The 21,010-nt window shown below is 47.1% G+C and overlaps 2 protein-coding genes across 3 annotated transcripts; both read right to left on the reverse strand.

The window, feature by feature from the left end:
- Positions 1-212: 212 nt before the first annotated feature.
- ZSWIM1 (zinc finger SWIM-type containing 1) lies at positions 213-3,700 on the reverse strand. Of its 2 annotated transcripts, XM_040248884.1 has the most exons (3): positions 3,192-3,700; positions 2,709-2,752; positions 213-2,254 (listed from the first exon to the last, which is right to left on the reverse strand). In XM_040248884.1, exon 3 carries the CDS (start codon positions 2,108-2,110, stop codon positions 740-742), a length of 1,371 nt encoding a protein of 456 aa, XP_040104818.1. In that variant the 5' UTR covers positions 2,111-2,254; positions 2,709-2,752; positions 3,192-3,700; the 3' UTR covers positions 213-739. The 2 variants fall into 2 exon arrangements, with proteins under 2 accessions (XP_040104818.1, XP_040104819.1); XM_040248885.1 differs by lacking the exon at positions 2,709-2,752.
- A 617-nt stretch (positions 3,701-4,317) lies between these two features.
- Positions 4,318-20,995, reverse strand: ZSWIM3 (zinc finger SWIM-type containing 3). The gene is made up of 2 exons (XM_040248875.1): positions 20,511-20,995; positions 4,318-6,725 (listed from the first exon to the last, which is right to left on the reverse strand). The coding sequence occupies exons 1-2, from the start codon at positions 20,663-20,665 to the stop codon at positions 4,802-4,804; spliced, it is 2,079 nt and encodes a 692-aa protein (XP_040104809.1). The 5' UTR covers positions 20,666-20,995; the 3' UTR covers positions 4,318-4,801.
- Between the last annotated feature and the right edge of the window lie 15 nt (positions 20,996-21,010).

The following is a 21,010-nucleotide window of genomic DNA, read 5'->3' on the forward strand; positions in this document are numbered from 1 at the left end:
CAAGTAAAAGGCAGCACCAGGCCTCAGAAAACAGACAGGGAAGAAACCAGTCTGTAATGTCAGACTCCATAGGGTCTAGTCGTTCTATAGTATTGGGGTGGCCAAAAAGGTCGTTCGGGTTTTTCCTAACATCTCACAGAAAAACTCAAACATTTTGGCCAACCCAGTATTTCCTAAACTTCCTTCTATGAGACAAAAAACTAGACAAGTGCTAATACAGACAACATTCACTTTAATAACCTCAGGATGGGGGAGTGTGGCAGGTGGTGAGGCTGACAGCCAGGCTCTCAGCCTCTGGGGGGCTTTTCCTCTGTGGGTAAGGTGTCATCTCATGACTGTGGAAGCTCTTACCAAGTCCGAATCTTCATCTTCACTCAGTGTCTTATCTCTTATCCTACAGCAGGTATTACCTGTTAAGGCCCCTGAGCTAAGAATGTGTTTTACTTTTGAAAGGTTGTTAGGGGGGAAAAAAAAACCCACACAACAAAGAACCGGGAATATACAACAGGCTGTAAGTGCCCAGCAAAGTCTAGGATACTGACTATCGGGCCCTTTATGGGACAGCTTTGCTGCCTCCTGTTTTAGGAATCTAGACACATGGGTAGCAGGCTGCAGAAGAGAAGACCCTTGTGCTTCTTCCCTGGAAGGAGGGTCTGAGGAAACACAGCAGTGTGAGTGTTGGGGGAAGGGTGTGTGGGGGGGGATGTGAGTGATACACGAGGATGAACATCACGGGTAATCAGAGTTGGACCTGCTCATAAGGGCCAATCCAGCTGTCGGCCAGCTCCCGCAGGGTGCTGTACCGCCGTTCAAACTCCTCCTGGCTGCAATGCTGCAGGAGCTGACTCACTTCCTCCGTGAGGAGAGCCACGGCCAAGCGCTTCTCCAGGGTCTCGCTCCATGAGCTGCCCAGGATGTCACTGAGGTTGGGGGCACAGCCTGCTGTCCACTCAGCAGGCAGCATATCAGGCTGGAGCTCCTGGCGGTGGGCACTGAGCATGGCCAGGATGTGACGGCAGGGCAGGCGGAAGGCCTGGTTGAAGTAGCAGCTGCAGCTGGCTGGGGGCTGGGGCTGCACCCTGTGGGTGTCCTCCAGGATCTGTATGTTCACCTTTTCGGAACCCGAGCCGATGAGGTGCATGGATTTCTGGACCACAGCAAGCTCGCCCAGGCAGAGCTGGGCGGCCGGCCCCGTGCAGATGGCATTAAGTGAGTGCTGGATGCGGGCTTCCACCAACTGCTCCACTTTGGGACTTTCGGGACTGCCCTCCAAGGGGGTGTAATGGTTCGGGGGACTCGGGCCCAGGTTGAAACTCACTTTGTCTCCCGAGTTCTGCTGCAGGTACAGGAGCAGGGCACTCATGCCTTTTTCCACCACTGGGGTGGTGCCAAAGAACTGGCTGAGGAGGCGGGTGGTGACCTCCAGGCCCTGAAAATAGCGGCTGCTCTCGGCTTGGCTTCTCCAGCGGTGGGCCAGCCAGATGCGGTCATTGAGCAGCCAGTGTGAGTGGAGTGCGGGCAGCTGGGCCGGTGGGATGCAGGTGCTCAGCAGCGCGTACAGCTTCTGCAGGTTCCCGGCCGTCGCCGAGCACATGGTGCTCCGCAGAGCCGTCAGGAGCAGCCTCTCCACCGGCTTCTCGAGGGCCAGTTGACAGAACTTGCCCTGGAGGAACTTACAGATGTGGAAGGCCGAAAGCAGGACCTCAGCTGCGGGGAACTCCATAGCGAGGGTGGGCAGCAGGAGGAAGTAGGGATCCACCAGAATGGTACAGACTCTCTCCCATGCTGGGTTAAACTTCTTGAACACCTGGAACATGTGGGCCAAGCCTTCAGCATCCTCCTTGGCAAGAATGGCGAAGTAGACTGCCCGGGAAAGATGACCCTCCAGCGGTACCCGGGGTCCATCCACCAGGAAGGTGTATAACACCTCACCCCTCGGGTTATAGGTCCGGTGGATAAATAAGATCTCGGGAAAATGGGTAAAGACCCTCTGCATATAGCAGCTCTGATAGTTGAGGGTCTCCAACTGGGCAGTCTTGTTAAGCTGGTAGAGCAGCAGAGGTGGGCTTGGGTCCTCAATCAGGAGCTCATTCAGCACTGTCAGCGCCATGGGGAAGATGGGAAATGTCTCGATGCCAAGGTCAAAATATTTGCTCTGTGTGGCTGCCAAACAGAAGGCTCCCACTCTCAAGCTCCAACTAAGTCAAGGCTTGAGGCTAGGCTGTAGACCCCAGATCTTAATCCAAAGATGGGCCTATGGAGAAGAAAAGAGGTTTAAGGACCCAGTAGGGGTTTGGCTCTTCAATTATTCACCCAGACAATATTTTATTCCTTAACTATGTATCAGCACTGTTCTGAGGGACACGCAATAAACATGTAAACAAACAAGGATGTATCAGATAATGAAGTTTATAAAGACTCTAAAACGGGGTAGGGGTAGGCTGGAGGAGGGAGGGATGCCTTAGCCAAGGTGGCCAAGGAAGTCCTCTCTGGGTGGTCGGAGGATGACATGGAGCTGAGAGCTAATTGGTAAGTCAGCATGGAAGGATTTGGTGTCAGGAGATTTGAGTGAGTGTGAAGGGCGGAGCTGCCTTTTTTTCTCCTTAAATATTTAAAATATTTGTACAGCACTTTGTATTTACTTCTTGGCCTCCATTCTTTCATTGGTCCTGGTATATACAAGAGAACTGCAATTGCTCCAGACTTACTGTGTGATCTTGGGCCAGTGAGTGATCCCTCTAGGCCTCAATCCCTTCAACCGAAAATGGGGTTAACAAGTGTTCATAAGTCTTTCCTCCCTCTACGTTAATCCCTCTATTAACTGTAATACTTTGTTCAAATATTTCCTCTACTTAGCCCCTCAAACCGGTTACTGTCCCCATTTTACAGATGAGAAACTGAGGCTCAAAGAAGTTAAGTGACTTGCCTACCATCACTCAGTAAGTAGCTGGAAGCTGAGTCTTTGGCTCGGGATTCTGACAGCTTGCCACAGTAAAAAACCAGAGACAGAGAGGGGATACAGCCTCTGACCTCTCACCTCTAACCCAGGTGGCAGGATGTGCATGTCTGACGTTCGCATCCGGGGTCTGGCCAGAGCCAGAAGAGAAGTCAACCTCCCACCCCTTTGGGGGCTGTGTCACGGTGACTACGGTCACCAGCTGCCTCACACCACCCCTTCAGGAATTACTCACCCACAGCTTGGCTCCGTCGCCATTTCTCCCTATTTGATCCTGCCTCTGACTCTGACTGACCTCTAGGCTCACCAACCGCGGTGCCAGCTTCCTGTGACTCGGGCCAATGGCCTGAGGAATTCGCTTTCGGACTTTGTGGCAACGACCAATCATAGCCCGGCGACTTGTGGGCGGGCGCTGTTACCAGGGTTACGAGGGGCTCGGCTGGCGGCAACCAATGAAAGCCTGAAGACACTAGCATCCTTTGGAGTCTGAGCTCTGAAGCTGAAACTGCGGAGCCACACGTCTGGGAAGAGGGCGGGAAGGGCGGGTTACTATGGAAACTCCTTCAGAGGCCAAAAAGCAAAAAGAAAATAAATAGCAGCGTTTCAAGATTTTTTTTTTTTTCTTTTCTGGTCAAATTCCAAAGCCCCAGGAGCGTAGGAAGTGGTGCCTGTGTGATTGCACTGTGTCCCCTGTCTTATGGGGAAGCTGAGGCGCGGGTCTCAAATTTTGCTTCTCTCCAAGGGTCGAGGGGCCCAACTCTCGGAACTGAGGAGATCGAGGTCTTCTTGAGAGAGCTGAACTTGGGTATTGCTCAGCCCAACCCCTCCAGTATTTTACAGGCAAGATCCAGAATAGTGTTGTGACTGTTAAGGTCATGGTGAACTAGTGCAAGAAGCAGGATTGACTACCATCTTTTGACCTCGGTTCTGTTGAAGATGGTTCTTGGAAAGCTGGGAAGCTACCAGGCTTTAGGTGACTAAGGTTACAAACTAGCAACAACAACAAAAGTCTGTGTTGGTGCTTAAACCTCCACTGAATCTAGAAGGGAAACTGGGATTAGAACAGGCCAACGGATTCGTTTTTGCAAATGAGGAAACTGGGGTCAAAGAAATTAAGGACTTGCCCACAGTCGCCCAGCAAGTTGAGAGCAGTCAAGTCTTGGACCCAGGTTTCTTCCCTCCCAATCTATTTGGCTTCTTCAGGCTAGAATATGAGGCAGCCTGAAGTCAATGTTGAAGACTTGGTTGCAGGAAGAGGATGAAGCAAGGGGAGGATCGCTAATCATTGAATTTGAGGCATCGCACTCTATTTGGATGCACACACCCAGATTCCTTCACTGTTCAGGCAGAACACATTTCTCTTGCTTATTTGCTTTTATTTAAAGAACAGAAACAAAACAAAACTTTAATATGAATAAAAATAGGTACAAACAAATTCTTTGTAAAGAGCAGCAACAGCCAAGTAGCACGCTCCTTCCCTTTAGTCCCTGAAACCAGGTCCGTTTTATCTCCCCCTATCCTGGGGCTGGGTTATCATCTCTATAAAGTTAGTAAGGTCTGATCTCAGGGGTTGAGGGGGAAAGAGGAATGACCTTTCTGCATGGAAATAACTTTGGCCTTGAACAACGAATGAGGCTCCCAAGGAAAACCAAAGGTAGGGCAGAAATGGGGCAGATTCAAAGGACTGTCACACAGTAGGCTTCCTCTTCTTTCTCTCGGAACCATTTTCCTAACCCTACCTACAAAGACGTTGGTTAAAATGCTGACCCCGAGCATGTCTTGCCCGCTTTGAGCTCTCAGACTGCTAGGGAGGGGCTGGCGGCCTAGCCTGCCAGTGCAAGTGCTTCAACCGTGAATGGTGGCGCCAGCAGGAGCCAGTCCCTCCCCTTCCTCCTGCTTTCCCCAGAGGAAAGGGAGGCAGCCCACATCCATGAAGTCCCCCTGCCAGTGACTGGGCTCAGGAGGCTGGCAGGGGGCCGCCCAGATGTCCACAATCTTGCGCAGCGTGGAGCAGCGCTCCTCCAGCTCTGGTCCCTCACTCTGCATCAACAGATTTGCAAGCTCCCTGCTTAGGTTCTGAATCATGTCGTTCCGTCCCGGCTCCCCTGGCTGGCCTGCATCTGCCGGGATCAGGATGGGGTCCCGGAGCTCCCCACTGGGCCCGAGGAGGTGCTGGTACCTCTTCTGCCACCGGCGGCACACCATGGCTTCGCTCACGGGCCTCTGGCTGGTGTGTAGCAGCGCCAGGATGTGCCGGCATGGCAGGTGATACCGCTGATGAAAGGAGCAGCTGCAGCTGCAGCCGTCTTTGCTCACCTGATGGGAGTCCTCGAGCAGCTGCACGTCCACGGCACAGCCAGCCACGTCCACCAGGTGCGTGGAGCTCTGCACCACCACCCACTCATTGTGGCACAGCTTGTAGGCCAGGTCGGAGCCACTCTGGTGTAAGGAGGCCAGCATGCCGCCCTGCGAGGGCTGCCCCTGGGGAGGCTGCCACGGCGGCCCCCGCACCTGCTCTGGCTTGGCCTCCTGCACAGGGGGCTTGCTGAGGCTCCCTCCGCAGATGCCAGAAGGCTTCTTGGACTTGGGGGCCATGTTTGCTGACCGGGCTCTCTTTAACTTGGGGGGAGCAGTGGGCAAGTTCTTCACGCCTTTGGTGTTAAAGAAGTCTATGTAATCCACGAAGCGGAGGATGCAGGCCAGCAGGGACTGCTGCTCCCGGAAGAGGCTCGACACCTTGCTGGTGACGACGTCCAGGCTGTCCATGTAGGTGCTACAGGCGTGCAGGCCCTTCCTGACGTGCATGTACCACAGCAGTTCACAGGAGAACCAGTGGGCCTGCAGGAAGCTGAAAAGCTGCTCGTCGAGCAGGGCCTGGGACATCTGGCAGAGATTTTGCAGGCTGGTCTCGGAGGTGACAAACACGGCCTCCCGCAGGGCTTCCTTCATGCGCCGTTTAAAGGACGGATCTGCGGAACTACGATGCAGCTTCTTCTCCAAGAGTCGGGTCGTGTGATAGATGGAGAGGAGGGTGCGGGCACCAGGAAAGACCTCCTGCAGGATGGCTCGGTGAGGGAAGGATGGGTCCACGAAGACCACCTTGACCTTGGGCCAGTCTGAGTTGAACTCCGTAAAGATGCTTAGCATCTTGGCCACGGAAGTGGCTGTCTCGGCCTTGAGCACCGCGAAGTGCACCACCCGCCCCTCTCGCTCCTTGCTCTCCACCAGGAAAGCGTAGAGGATGTGGCCCTGGGCATTCTCCACCCGGTGCAGCAAGAGATTCTCTGGGAAGCGGACAAACAGATCGCTCATCTTGCTGCTCTGGAAACTGAGCCGGTCCAGGTCTTGGCTGCTGCCCACACTGAAGGAGGCCATGGAACCCATGTCCACCTTAAGAAAGTTCTTCATCACTTTGGCTATCTTGGCCAGGTCAGAAGGAGTGATACCCTCCTTCTCTGGCTTGGTGGGTATTTGGACCTTGTCTAAGCAAAACGATGGTTCAACTGGGGACTTAGCAACTGTGCCAAGGTCTTTGTTGACCTCGGGCTGTGCAGACTGGAGTTTCTTCTGAGATTTGCCGGTGGCGTCTCCTCTAGGACCCGTGGTTTTGGGATCAGTGTGTATATGCTGTGTGTTGAGTTCACTGATGAACAGTCTATCCAGTTTCTCATTGTACCGCAGGAGCAAGTATGCTGGGCACATGTCTGCTGCTGCTGCTCTCTTCCTGTTTGACTGGGTCCGAATACAGACAAATTTCACCTGCACATATCTAGGGAAGACAGAAGCAACAATGAAACAGGTGCTGACCACCCAGTTTTCTCTTACAAGTCTAGGCTCTGTAGGGACTCACAGTGCCTGATACATTTCCTGGAGACCACAGTGTGGTATAGGATACGGGAGAGAAAGATTCACATTCACACTCCAGTCCCAAAGTGGTCAGGTCTTTCTTCAAGACCCCATCCAATTAAAACACCCTTCATTTGCATCTACAGAAGTTCTAAGTTCCAACTCCTTTTATTTACTCTCATTTTCCCATCTGTAGTTGTCAATCTGAGGCAAAGATATAAGGGGAAATAGATAAACAGCAACAGCAGAATTAGTTACCTGCTGTCTAAAGTGTCCTTTCATTCCTGCCTTCAGGGAGCCTTTGCCTTCTCTGCCTCATCCTTCAGGCAGCAAAAATAAAAGAGGTCTCAGGGGTTAGGGTAGATCTGGGCTTCCTCTCTAAGAGGAAAGATCTGGGTTCGTCTTTGACTTAAAGAAAAATGTCTACATCCTGAGAGAGTGAGAACCCTGAGGCTAAATGATCCCTGGGATTCTGCCAGCATTGCCATTCTAGGCTGAAAGTGCCTACTCAAAGAAGACTGGTAATTAAACTGAATATCTGTTCTCTCCCCCCTTTCTACCTTTGAGGCCCAAATTAGGTCCTACCTTCTCCAGGAAACCTTTATGGATGCCCTCAAGCCACAGTAATTTCTCCTTCCTTAAGATTCATAGCATTTATTTGGAACAAAAGGCTTAGCAGATTTTCTGGGTAGCAGTAGTGGTTACACAGTGGGGAGGCTGGAGGCTGACTCCTGGATTTGAATCCAGGCTCTACCACTCAGAAGCTGTTTGACCTTGGGCAAGTTACTTCACCTCTCTGTATGCAGTTTCCTTAACATCATAAAATAAAACTAAATAGGGTTGTTACGAGATTTAAATAAGCCACAGACATAATATTTGGCCCAGAGCCTGGTTCAGCCTTGTATTTATTCTAAATAGGAGTCATCAACTGTTATTACAGCTCTTAAGCCTTGTAACCTATCCTTTGGCATTTATGCAGTACTTTTCCAATTGGATGGGGCTGTTTTCAAGTGTCAAGAGTAAATCAATCCTCAGCATATTCTAAGCACCTGGCACAAATGCTATTTCAGCAGATGCTTGTCAAAGATGGGCTGGCTGAATGACTCAGGGACCACAGGTGGGTGGGACAGGTCACACCCCTGCCTCCTCAGAGAGGTCCCAACCTAAAGATTAATGAAGGGGAAAAAAAAATCTCAGCCTCTGGCATGACATGACACAATGCTGGCATCTCAACAACCCTTTCCAAACACTCATCCATCTGGTCCTGTTTGCTCACCCTGTGGGGCAAGCTTAGAGAAATAGGATGTCTGGCTTGAAATTACAGGGCGGAGGGGCCTGAGGCCGAAAATGCCTGCACCTGCTGTGTGCACAGCAGCGGGGCGGCCACGTCATCCCTGGCTCAGGGAGCAGCCTGGTGGTAGGGCAAGGCCAGCAAGGTGTGACCGCGGGACAGCCTCCGCCTGATCGCCCACCTATTTTCCACTGCCCCTGCCGTCTTGTTCTATTGTACCCTAGAGAGACCAACTGCTTCCCGGGTTCCCTACACTGTGTCTCCCCTCTTTGCCTTTGCTCGTGTTGTCTCTCTGTCTGGAATGCCCTACCCAGCTGTCTTCATCTCAGAGCTTACTCAGTCTTCAGGACTAGATGCAACTACCTTCTTTTCTAGGAGGCCTCCCCCAAGCCCTCAGGATGGGCCCTACCCTTCCGCTGGCTCAACATCTTGGCATAGATCTTAGCTCATTACATTGCATTGACTTTATGTGCTCATAATCCATGCTTGTTAACCTAGTCAAAAGAAAAACAAAAAGACACTGGTGAGTGCCAACCATAAAACTCTTTCCCCCTTTCCTAGTTCATTAACGAATGCACCTCCCTGTGGAGACATCAGCATTCTTTTTAATTCCTCCTTCTCCAGGTTTATGTCCAATATGTTAAGTCTTTTAAATTCATTTCTCCCACTATTGCATGTATAAGGATTACTATACGCCAAGTTCCATGTAAACCCCTTACATGCATCATTTCATGCTAATAAAAGGGTTCTACCATCCACATTTTACAGATGAGGCAACAGGCTTAAAGAGGTTCTTGAGCATGAGAATCTGGGATTTAATCCTCTGGCTAAAACTGGAGGATCTGGGATTTGAACTAAGCCTGCATGGCCACAGTCTATGTAGTTAACCATTATGTTGCCTGTCTTCTTCCAAACTATTTCTCCTTCTGAATTCTCATTTTTACCTTCCTCAACTTGACCCTCAATACTTTATTCAGGTTCAATAAGGTCCTTAAAGATCTCCAAACATACTGTGCTTGTTGGCATCAAGCACTTCAAACTTCAGGGGCACTAGGTTAAAGCCTCTGTCATTTTTTCCTGCTTCCCTTAATCTTTGGTATTAAGCTGTAACTTACACCCAGTGAAATACACGAGTCTTTCGGAAGAATTATTGGAGCACTGTAGTATTTTTAATCTGTATTTATTTCTATCTCCCAAGTGAAGGCATAGTCTCTCTTCAAGACAGGGATAGGGTTTTATACTTCTGAATCCCCCTTAGTGCTTCTATCCCAGCATGCTCAGCCAGGACCTGAAGGAAGGAAGTCAGCCAAATCTACTCTGTAGGTGTTTATTTTCCTCTAACTGGACTGTGCCCCCCGTGTACTCCCAGTGACCGGTACTGCACCTGGTACAGAGTAGGTGCTCAGAACACACACATTAAATGAGTGATTGCATAACAGGAAATTCATCTCAAAGTATGAGCGGCACATTAGGAAGAGCACCAGGAGAGTTCAGTCAGGTGACTCGGCTTCTATCCCAGCACTACTATTAACTGTAACTTTGGACAAGTCCTTGGTTAATTTCAAACATTTACTAAGTCTATTTTGTACCAAACACTATACTAGTTGCTCAGAAGGTGATGGAGACAAATTAGGCTCTACTGTCAAAGTCTGTTGAGCAGGGAGATTAGTACATAGATGATCAGTAAAGTCAGAACTAAGTGAAAGGTTAAACAGAGGTACGAGCAATACACTTATAACTGAATAAAGACTAACTCCCCCTGACTATGGGGATTGGAACAGATCTAAAGCTTTTGATTAATTTCCCATGAGATCTGTGTCCTTGTTGCATGTAAACTGTACCTCAAGCAATGGACAGAATTGTTACAGGTGAAGTCAAGCCATTTTAGACAACATAATCTGAGTTAGGAACAAGACTCAGAAGATCTGAGTTAATTTCCAGCTTTACCATTTAGCTGTGTGAGAGTGAACAAGTCACTTCATTTCCTCTCAGCCTCCAAAGCTTATCTATAAATACAGAAATAACCAGAGCACTGGTCTCTGAATAATCAGTACCTGATCCAAGAAAAATCACTACAACTAAAAGTGAATTCAGGCTTCCCAGTGGCGCTAGTGGTAAAGAACCTGCCTGCCAATGCAGGAGATGTCAGAGATTCAAGTTTGATCCCTGGGTTGGGAAGATCCCCTGAGGAGGGCATGGCAACCCACTCCAGTATTCTTGCCTAGAGAATCTCATGGACAGAGGAGCCTGTGGGCTATACAGTCCATAGGGCTGCACAGAGTCAGATACTACTGAAGTGATTTAGCACGCACAAAAGTGAATTTGTTTAAAAGGCTGTGGCAGAGAAAGATAATTTACAATATATCACCTATATGTGGGATCTAAAAAATATAACAAACTAGAGAATATAACAAAAAAGAAGTGGACTCACAGATACAGGGAACAAGCTAATGGTTAACAGTGGGAAGAGGCAAGGGGGGAGGGGCAGGATGGTAGGGGACTAACAGGTACAAACTATTAGGTATAACATAAGCTATGAGGAAATGCTGTACGACATGGGGGATGTAGCCAATATTTTATAATAAGAATGGGGTAAAATCTTTTAAAATTGTGAATCACTATACTGTACACCTGTAACATGTAGTACAGTGACTATTCTTTTCTTTCCTTTTTTTTTTTTTTTGGCCACATCTTGAGGCTCGGGAGATCTTAGTTCTCTAACTAGGGATCAAACCTGGGTCCATGGTAATGAAAGCCCATGTCCTAACCATCTTAGCCACTGGACCACCAGGGAGTTCCCTCAACTATTCTTCAATTAAAAAACAAAAGGCATGATCAGTTGGTAATTAATCCAATATCCCCTATCCCCCTCCTTCCTCCCTTCGGGCCAGTTTCATTCAGGTTGCCATTCCTCCCCACACAGCTAAGTGCTTCAGGGCTGGTCTAAGCCAATTAAGGTAACCTTGTTAAGAACGGCCATGGATACATGCCCAATTCTGCAAAGAAACATGATAGGAAGTCTGTAGGAAACCAAGGCAAGCTTTTTCTTCTGAATGTGACTCCTACATACGTGCCATGGGTGAGACACTCTGAGGACAAAGCTGAGACCTGAAGATAGAGAGTGGAAAGAAAGGGAAAGCCTGAGCCACTGAAACAATCACCTGGGCTAAGAAATAAAGCATTTTGAGTCAGGATTTTCAGTTAATTGCAGCCCAAAAGACATTTTCAGAATCCATGTTTTATAGAAAACAGTAGAAAAAAAGATTTGAGCAGATCTTTAAAAAATGAGATGAAAATTATGAAAATATTATATGTAATGAAATTTAAGTCATGTAGAGATGTGACAGTTGGACTACAAAGAAGGCTGAACACTAAAGAACTGATGCTTTCAAATTATGGTGCTAGAGAAGACTCTTGAGAGTCCCTTGGACTGCAAGGAGATCCAACCAGTCCATCCTAAAGGAAACCAACCCTGAATATTCATTGGAAGGACTGATGCTGAAGTTGAAGCTCTAATACTTTGGCCACCTGATGTGAAGAGCTGACTTATTGGAAAAGACCCTGATGCTGGGAAAGATTGAGGGCAAAAGGAAAAGAGGGTGGCAGAAAATGAGATGGTTTGATAGCACCACCAACTCAATGGACATGAATTTGAGCAAACTCTGGGAGATAGTGAAGGAGAGAGAAGCCTGATGTGCTGCAGTCCATGGGGTTACAAAGAGTTGGACACAACTTAGCAAGTGAACAACAAGCTATAATGGTGGCTGTCTGCCAATTCTTAAAATAATCAAAGAACCACTTGAAGAATCAATTTTTTTTTCCTGATGTATTTTCCCCAAACACTCTAATACTTTATTTCCTAGCTCACTTTCGCAATATATAAAGGTCAATCTTACCAAAATATTCCTGTGCTTTATCATGTTTCCCAAGGGCCTAATTTAATTTTTTGCTCTGCCAATCCTTTGCTTTTCAAGTCTGTATCACATCATTGTCCTTGCTTTTCCTTGCATAAGGCTGTGGGGAATGTAAGGATTTCTCTATCATGACTCTCAGGGACTTCACCAAGTACCACAGCTCTTGGAAGACGTGCTATTTCAGTTTGCAATCAATTTTATTTGCACTGTATTATCCTAAGGTTTACCTCATCTATTCATTAGCCAGAAACTGACTACCAAAGATGTTGATGGAATTGGTGGAGACAAACAAGAAGGAATGACTAAGTAGTAACTAATTTTAAAAGTGGCTAGTTTGTTAGCATGATTTTCGTTTTCCTACACAGCCTTGTGACTAGAAAAGAAAGAAAGTGAAGTCGCCCATTCATGTCTGACTCTTTGCAATCCCATGGACTATAGCCTACCAGGGTCCTCTGCCCATGGGATTTTCCAGGGAACAGTACTGGAACAGGTTGCCATTTCTTTCCCCAGGGGATCTTCCCAACCCAGGGATGGAACCCAGGTCTCCCGCAGTGAAGGCAGATGCTTTACTGTCTGAGCCACCAGGGATAGGCGGAAAACGAAAACTCAGATAACAAAGGCTTAGTTCAAAGGGTGTGATGGGGATTAAATAAAACTGTAATATCCTTAGCAGAGGAGGGAGGTTCAAAAGGGAGGGCATATATGTATATGTATACCTATGACTGATTCACGTTGAGGTCGATAGTCTTCAGTCTAACAGCTACCTTTTTTGAACACTTTTTTGGGAAGGTGTTCCAGTGTTCAAAAAAGGTAGCTATTAGACTGAACAGCAATGGAGAGAGACAACAGAATACCTCACAGGATGTTTGAAGACTATCAATCCCCCAAAGACATAACAAAAAGAAAAACACATGTAACAGTCGTACATAAAAATATGGGAAGGGAAACTGGGCATAAAACTCACAGAATCTCCCAGTTGATTGGGATTTTGGGTCATTTAGTAATAACTCCCATGACACAATTCTCTGGCTCTTTTAAAAATACCTATCATTTTCTGTCATGTACTACAACTATGACTTTGGCAAATATTACTGTGCTTAAACCACTAGCAAGAGCGTCTTGCTTACAATGTGGGAGACCTGGGTTTGATCCCTGGGTCGGGAATATACTCTGGAGAAGGCAATGGCACCCCACTCCAGTACTCTTGTCTGGAAAATCCCATGGACGGAGGAGCCTGGTAGGCTACAGTCCATGGGGTCGCAAAGAGTCGGACACGACTGAGGGACTTCACTTTTAAACCACTACATGTATTTTATGTAATCTTCGCCACATCCTCCTCATTTTGCAGAGGATGAAACTGTGTCATGGAAATTAAAAGTCTTGTTGGCTTTAACTGAGTTAAAGCCTGTCTTTCTGACTTTAGAGTTCTCTCTTTTAACAGATATGCCAGCTTTTCCTGAACGTCAAGGAATCACCGATCCTCTTTGCATCTGACATAGCCATTCCTATAATCTTTGTATTAGTATTTTCATATGGTTTTCTTTAAATCAGCTCAGTTTACTTAATGAGGATCTTTATGTTTAGATATTAACATGAACACTTAAAAGCATCTCGCCTGACCGCCAGTAGCATGTCTATCTGGTTGCAGGAAACACCGCTCTGTTAAATTACTCCCTGAAAACATTTTCCCCACCTGCCCTCCAGTCCCACAAGAGAAGGGCTCATCCCACACATCCATACATCACTCAAAAAGCCCAACTCTGTGCACTCTGGCACAGAGCCAGTATCCAACACAAGCTCCAAGAATACCCTTTACAACACCCCAACAAGCAGTCACTCCCTCTCTGCTGAAGGCCTAAGCTGCTCAGAATTCACTTCCTCCCAAACGAACTCTGGCATATGATTCTCCTCAAGGGTAGAGACCACAATTCACTCAATCTTTTTATCCTAGCTCAAGCCTGCAGGGGTAAACCTTTTTACCTCCCACTAGAAGTTTGTTGACTGAATCAATACCAGGGTGTTGTTATAAGCCGGTGGTTGAAGAGGCAACTTGGAGCTGTGGCAATAAACAGGATGGGTCTGAGCTTCGGTTCTAATACCCTGATGCTTTCTTACAACTTCTGAAAATCTTCTGACTTCTCTGGCAATCCAGTAGTTAAGACTGCACTTCCAATGCAGGGGTGCAGGTTCAACTCCTGGTTGGGGAACTAAGATCCCACATGCTGTTTGGTGAGGCCAAAATAGAAAAAAGAAAGAAATCTTACCCCACTTCCTGCTCCAACTTGCTCACTCATTTCTGCATATTCTTATTTTCCTTGACTGTAACTGTACCCCAAATTCAGACTTTCCTGGCTCCCACCAGGTGATTTTGGGGCCGGGGGTGGTTTTTGTTATAGGTCCTCTTTTCCTCTTTCAAGCCTTGACTACCCGGGCCTCTGCTCCTTGCCTGCCTTGACTCTATCTACCTTCTCTCCTCCCTTTTGCTCAAGAACAGAGGAGCTAGGGGGTAACCGCCTCCAAAGAGTTACATAATGAAACTAGGAGCCTTAATGTAAAGCAGAGAGGTAGAACTTTTAGTCCTCTTAACATTCAACTTCTCCTGGCCATTTCCCCCATCTGCACAATAACATTATTATAAAGGCAATAATATTTATGGAATATTTTCTGCGTAGTGGGCCTTGTGAGAAACACTTTACATGTATTAACTCATTTAATGGGAGTGAAACCTGCTTCTGACAAGGAGATTCAGAGGGCCAAGTCAGGTAAGGAAGTGAATGTGCTTTGTAAACTTATCTCCAGAAAATATCAGGGATGGCTGTTTTTTCCTCCCCAAGAGCCTGCACGAGCATCAGGTGTCAGCCAATACCCACGCTATGTACAAGATTAAAGTTCCTTGTCATTGCTCACCTGGCACCCTAGACTGTTCCTCTGGCTCTTACTACTAGTCTTTCCTAGACTCTTCAGTTCAGTTCAGTTCAGTCGCTCAGTCGTGTCCGACTCTTTGCGACCCCATGATTCGCAGCACGCCAGGCCTTCCTGTCCATCACCATCTCCCAGAGTTCACTCAAACTCACGTCTATCAAGTAGGTGATGCCATCCAGCCATCTCATCGTCGGTCATCCCCTTTTCCTCCTGCCCTCAATCCCTCCCAGCATCAGGGTCTTTTCCAATGAGTCAACACTTCGCGTGAGGTGGCCAAAGTACTGGAGTTTCAGCTTTAGCATCATTCCTTCCAAAGAAATCCCAGGGCTGATCTCCTTTAGAACGGACTGGTTGGATCTCCTTGCAGTCCAAGGGACTCTCAAGAGTCTTCTCCAACACCACAGTTCAAAAGCATCAATTCTTCGGCGCTCAGCCTTCTTCACAGTTCAACTCTCACATCCATACATGACCACTGGAAAAACCATAGCCTTGACTAGACGGAGCTTAGTCGGCAAAGGAATGTCTCTACTTCTGAATATACTATCTAGGTTGGTCATAACTTTTCTTCCAAAGAGTAAGCGTCTTTTAATTTCATGGCTGCAGTCACCATCTGCAGTGATTTTGGAGCCCCCCCAAAATAAAGTCTGACACTGTTTCCACTGTTTCCCTATCTATTTCTCATGAAGTGATGGGACCAGATGCCATGATCTTCATTTTCTGAATGTTGAGCTTTAAGCCAACTTTTTCACTCTCCTCTTTCACTTTCATCAAGAGGCTTTTTAGTTCCTCTTCACTTTCTGCCATAAGCGTAGTGTCATCTGCATATCTGAGGTTATTGATATTTCTCCCAGCAATCTTGATTCCAGCTTGTGCTTCTTCCAGCCCAGCGTTTCTCATGATGTACTCTGCATATAACTTAAATAAGCAGGGTGACAATATACAGTCTTGATGTACTCCTTTTCCTATTTGGAACCAGTCTGTTGTTCCATGTCCAGTTCAAACTGTTGCTTCCTGACCTGCATACAGGTTTCTCAAGAGGCAGGTCAGGTGGTCTGGTATTCCCTTCTCTTTCAGAATTTTCCACAGTTTATTGTGATCCACACAGTCAAAGGCTTTGGCCTAGACTCTTACTACTATTTTATCGATTGATTGACTAATTGGCTTTGAGGCTGACCAGAGAGGGAACCTGGGCCCTTGGCAGTGAAATTAGAGTCCTAACCACTGGATAACCAGGGAATTCCCTCTTACTACTATTTTAAGGAAATTGTTATTTCTGCAATTAGAGTTTAATATTTGTCTCCCTGACTGGAGGGCAAGCTCTATGAAGGCAGGGACTCAACTTATGTTTTTCAACACTGTTTCTAGACAGTAGCATGGAGTAAGTTTTCAGTTAACAATTGCCAAAATCAATGAATCAAATGGCTCATACAATGGAGTGATGTGGAGTAATCTCCAAAATAGACTGATAAGTGAGAAAAACAAGGTGCAGAATGATATGTAAAAGTAGTATGCAAGGGACTTCCCCAATGGTCCAGCAGTGAAGACTCCAGTGCAGGGGGCCCCAAGTTTGATTCCTGGTTAAGGAACTAAGATTCCACATGTGGTACATTGTCACCAAAAACAATAAAAAAAGTCAGTCACCAGTGTTTTTTTTTTTTTTTTTAAAGGTGCATATGTACACACAAGATATATTTTTTCAATCTCAGAATATGTCAGGAAGATAAGAGTGGTTGTCTCTAGATAACATACTGGAAGGGACACTGCCTTTTGCAAACTTTGATGTAATTTGACATTAAAAAAATTAAATGACTACATTGACCACTCAAAAACAAATTCATTTAAAAAACTGTTCAACCTGCAACAAATAAATAAAACCAATCTGCACCTCTGTTAGCTAAGTCCCTGCCATTCTTTTTGGTACTGCTCCAGCATAGATCTTCCTTCTAGTCAAGTGTGTCTCCTCACTGCCTTCCAGGTACAGCATGTTAACATATGCACTGGCTCACACACCACTTTTCCCTCCAGCATGTTAACCCTCCCGTCACAGGCAGATGGGCCCCTGAAGACGCCAACTTCCTCATCTCTAAAATTTGTCAATATGTTGGGTTAGATGGCAAAGGGGAATTAAGATTGCAGATGGAATCAAGGTACTAATTACCTGATTTTTTGAAAGGGAAATTATCCTAGATTATCTGGGCGGGCCTAATATAACCACAGGATCCTAAAAAATGGAAGAGGAAGGCAGAAGGGGCGCCAGAGGAGATGGAACAAAGCAGGATCAGAGTGATATGATGCGAGGACCACACCAGCCACGGCTGGTTTGAAGATGGAGGAAGGGGACCATGAGTCAAGGCATGTGGACAGCTTCTAGAAGCTGGAAGGCTTGAAAATGGACTCTCTTACAGGGACTCCAGGGGCGCCCCCAGTGGCTCAGAGGTAAAGAAGCCGCCTGCAACGCAGGCACCTCAGGAGTCTTGGGTTAGATCCCTGGGTCAGGAAGATCCCCTGGAGGACACGACAACCCACTCCAGTATTCTTGCCTGGAGAATCCCATGGACAGAGGAGCCTCGGGGGCTGCAGCCCATGGAGTCTGAAGTGACTTAGCACGCATGCACAGGGACTCCAGAAAGAAATACAACTCTGCTGATGCCTTGGTTTTAGCCCAGTCAGATCTGTGCCTGACTTCTAACCTACAGAATGGTAAGCTACTAAATTTGTGTTGCTTTCATCACTGTGTTTGTGGTAATTTGTTACAGCAGCAGATAGAAAAGACACCTCTTGACACCTCCCCGTCTCTGAGGGCCCAGCTCAAGCCTCCTTGTCTCTCTTACTTCCCCAGCCCACTGTGACTTTTCTCTGAGTCCCTGCAGCATGAGTTTCACTGAGTTATACATTTAATACTCTATGACTCATTCCTTCAATGGTTCCTTAAGGCCTGCTGTGAGACAAGCCTTGTGCTAGACCCTGGAGGTGATCCACCCGAAGGGTGTCTAGGTGCATTTATGAGGGGTTTGGACTTGATTCTAAGCAAGCAGCATGGTGTCAATCAGTGAGAATGCAAAAAATAGTAAACCAGAGTCCTTCCCTCAAAGAGCTCAGCAAACCAGGGAAACCTCTGTAAACTATATTCCAAAAGGATGTGCAAAGAGCTATAACAAGTGCTGTCAGAACACAGAGTAGGAGCACGGAACCTAACCTTCAGGGAGTTAAGAAAGGCTTTTTGGAAATTATGCTAGTATCTGAAGGAAAAGTAACAATTAGCTAAGACAGAGTTTTCCACAAGTGGTCCAAAATGACTGCAGAGAACACATGAATGTTTAATAGTTACTTATAAAAGATATACTATTTTTTGGCCACCATACTGTATTACTTAGATTGGTTCTAAAGTTTCTCTGAATATTAGAACAATTTAAAGAAAAATGTTAGGTAAATTGTAGTTCAGGATATACAGTACAGAAAGGATAGTATACAAAACAACTGATGTTTGAGGAAGAGAGAGCTATAGTGATGGACAAGATTATTCTAACCAGCAGAAGTGGTTAAGTGCAAGGACTAGGAAGCTATGGGCTTGGGACAGGGGCTGATTATGGAGTAAGAGTCGGTGAGTATGGAGCACACAGTGCAAGATGGGGAGGTCAAAAGGGTTAGATGGTCTGGCGAGCCAGGTTAATAATAATCCTGGACTTAATCAAGAGAGCAACGGGGAGGCTATTGCACTTTATCTGGCCTATACTGTTAAGCAGTTTGAAGCAGGGCATTTTTTTTTTTTTTGCATTCTTTCATAGCTTAGAAAGATGCTACAGGCATAGATCAAAGTCCTAACACCTCACAGTCATACTTTATGGGGTTCTCCATAAAGTACTGGATTGGGTAGCCATGCTCTTCTCCAGGGCATCTTCCCGATTCAGGAATCAAACCCCACTCTCCTGCATTGCAGGCAGATTCTTTACCATCTGAGCCACCAGGGAAGCTCGATGAACTTTATTGATCAAAGTCTCTCAGTTGTGTCCAACTCTTTGCAACCCCATGGACTATACAGTCCATGGAATTCTCCAGGCCAGAATACTGGAGTGGGTAGCCTTTCCCTTCTCCAGGGGATCTTCCCAACCTAGGGATTGAACCCAGGTCTTCCGTGTTACAGATGGATTCTTTACAGTAAAGCCACAAGGGAAGCTTTTATTGATGGGTGAACTGCAACTGACATGACCTCCTGCCAGGTATGGCATCCTACACTGTTTCTCAAACATGCCACATCCTTTCATAAATTTGTGTCTTCACTCCACAGCTCCTTCTGGTCAAACCCCTCTGTGATACTTGATTAACCACTGAACTTCTGCACTAGCCTTCTGCTTTCATTCACAGCCCAGTAGCAACCATTACTTCCAGTGTGAAGCCCTTCCTGTCTTCCCAGATACTTGTCACTTCTTCCTCTGCACATATCTAATAAAGCATTGGTCACACACTAGTCCATGCACTATGCCATCTCAAGCTCTTTGAGCACAAGTTTAATTACTTATTCATATTTATCTGTACCCAGCACAGCACTGGACTTCAGAACAGGGAAAAAAACACCACCTGCCTGACCAGAGAGTGAGCTTTGGCCAAATGTCTCAACCTAGAGGTCTCAAACTCAGATACACTTTGACTCTCAAAGGTGGCCCATAGAGAGCATGTTCACATGTGAATTGATTTCCAATTTTTTAAAAGTGGACACATTCACATAAAGCCTGGACTGCTAACTCCATTTGCCCCATATCTGGGAACACTGGATCTTCACTCTTACATGGAGACCATCAGCTGCAGTTAATTGGCCTGCTCTCCATTTGGCCCAGTTTACACGTCTATTCTCCCTAGCACAAAGACCTGGTGTTGATTATTTCATCATTCCTTTTTATATAGTTAAATTAAAAGTTCAGCTTTCTTACACGGGGCTGTTTCACCTGAGTCCTGAAGGCAATTGAGTTTTCAACCCTTAGCTTAGCCTCCAAGCCTCTTTTCTCATCTGCCAAATGGGAAAAATAACATTTACCTGTGATTTTCAATACACCCCTGTGGGTGAAAGCGTACCTAGAATAGAGAACGCTGCCTGGGACATGGGAAGTGTTTGAAAACCGGTTTGTTAATCTCTGGAGCTCGAGAACCATTTACAGAACTAAGAAAAGAATGAAAGAATGAATGACCCATCTAACCAACCAACAACTGACCAGTGTCACTGCTTTGTAAAGAGAAGACATGAACATAATTCTCGCCAAGGCCTTTTTATCCACTGTGAAGGCTATACGTTGTGTCTGGGATATGGCAGGTGCTCAAAAAAAAGAGATAAACTGCAGTCGTCATGAATTCCAGGAAAGCTGGGAATGAAGGCGTGAATGAGTGGAGGTGACGTGGGTGGTCAAAAGGCGATGCCTGTGGAGGTTTTGCGCTTTTCCCAGGCACCAAGCAGGTGCTCAATATGGAATTGCTCAGAGACGGGGCATGGTCAGGGGGCGCCCAGGTGCACTCCCTCCTCCACGCCGCCCTCCTTTTTGGGACCGTCCGGCCTCCTCCCCACCCTCCTGCCCCGCCCCCGCCACGCCCTTACAGGATGTCCTCGCGGATAGAGGTGCCGTGGTTGAGGTTGTGGTACCGGACGGAAATGCAGTCCCTGAGAATGAAGGAACACTTGTTCTCCTTTTTGTAGGCGCTGAAGCACTCCTTGAAGTCCTCGTAGGTCTTGAAGCAGCTCCCGAGCTCCATGGCCGCCCCCTCGGCCCACCCAGGGGCTGCACTAAGATCAACACCGGGGATCAGAGGTCACCTAGGAGGGTCTACAGGCTGTTGGTCCCCAGGATGCCTTAAGAGCGGGCCTCTATTGGGTGCCTTGTTACGGAGCTCAGGAGAAGCCCTCGGCCTGAGACGGTTATCGTGGGTTAAGTGGGTTTGCTCTCTGACAAGTGGGGAAAATGACACTGAGCCCTTATTATCCAGTCTCGAGGCTCCGCCCCCTCACCGTCATATCCAATCACGCATGGGTTCGCCGGACTGGCACTCATCTTCCTCAATTGCTAGAGAGCAGATGGGCTCGCCCATTCGAAGACTGAC

The sequence above is a fragment of the Oryx dammah genome, unplaced genomic scaffold (assembly GCF_014754425.2).
Source record: "Oryx dammah isolate SB20612 unplaced genomic scaffold, SCBI_Odam_1.1 HiC_scaffold_10, whole genome shotgun sequence".
In the NCBI taxonomy this organism is placed as follows: Eukaryota; Metazoa; Chordata; class Mammalia; order Artiodactyla; family Bovidae; genus Oryx; species Oryx dammah.

Excerpts from the sequence above, each read along its gene's own strand:
- ZSWIM3 (XM_040248875.1), bottom strand. The coding sequence starts at position 20,665 with ATGGAGCTCGGGAGCTGCTTCAAGACCTACGAGGACTTCAAGGAGTGC. Across the intron at positions 6,726-20,510 it reads TCTATCCGCGAGGACATCCT|ATATGTGCAGGTGAAATTTG; the intron begins GTAAGGGCGTGG and ends TGTCTTCCCTAG.
- ZSWIM1 (XM_040248885.1), bottom strand. The coding sequence starts at position 2,110 with ATGGCGCTGACAGTGCTGAATGAGCTCCTGATTGAGGACCCAAGCCCA.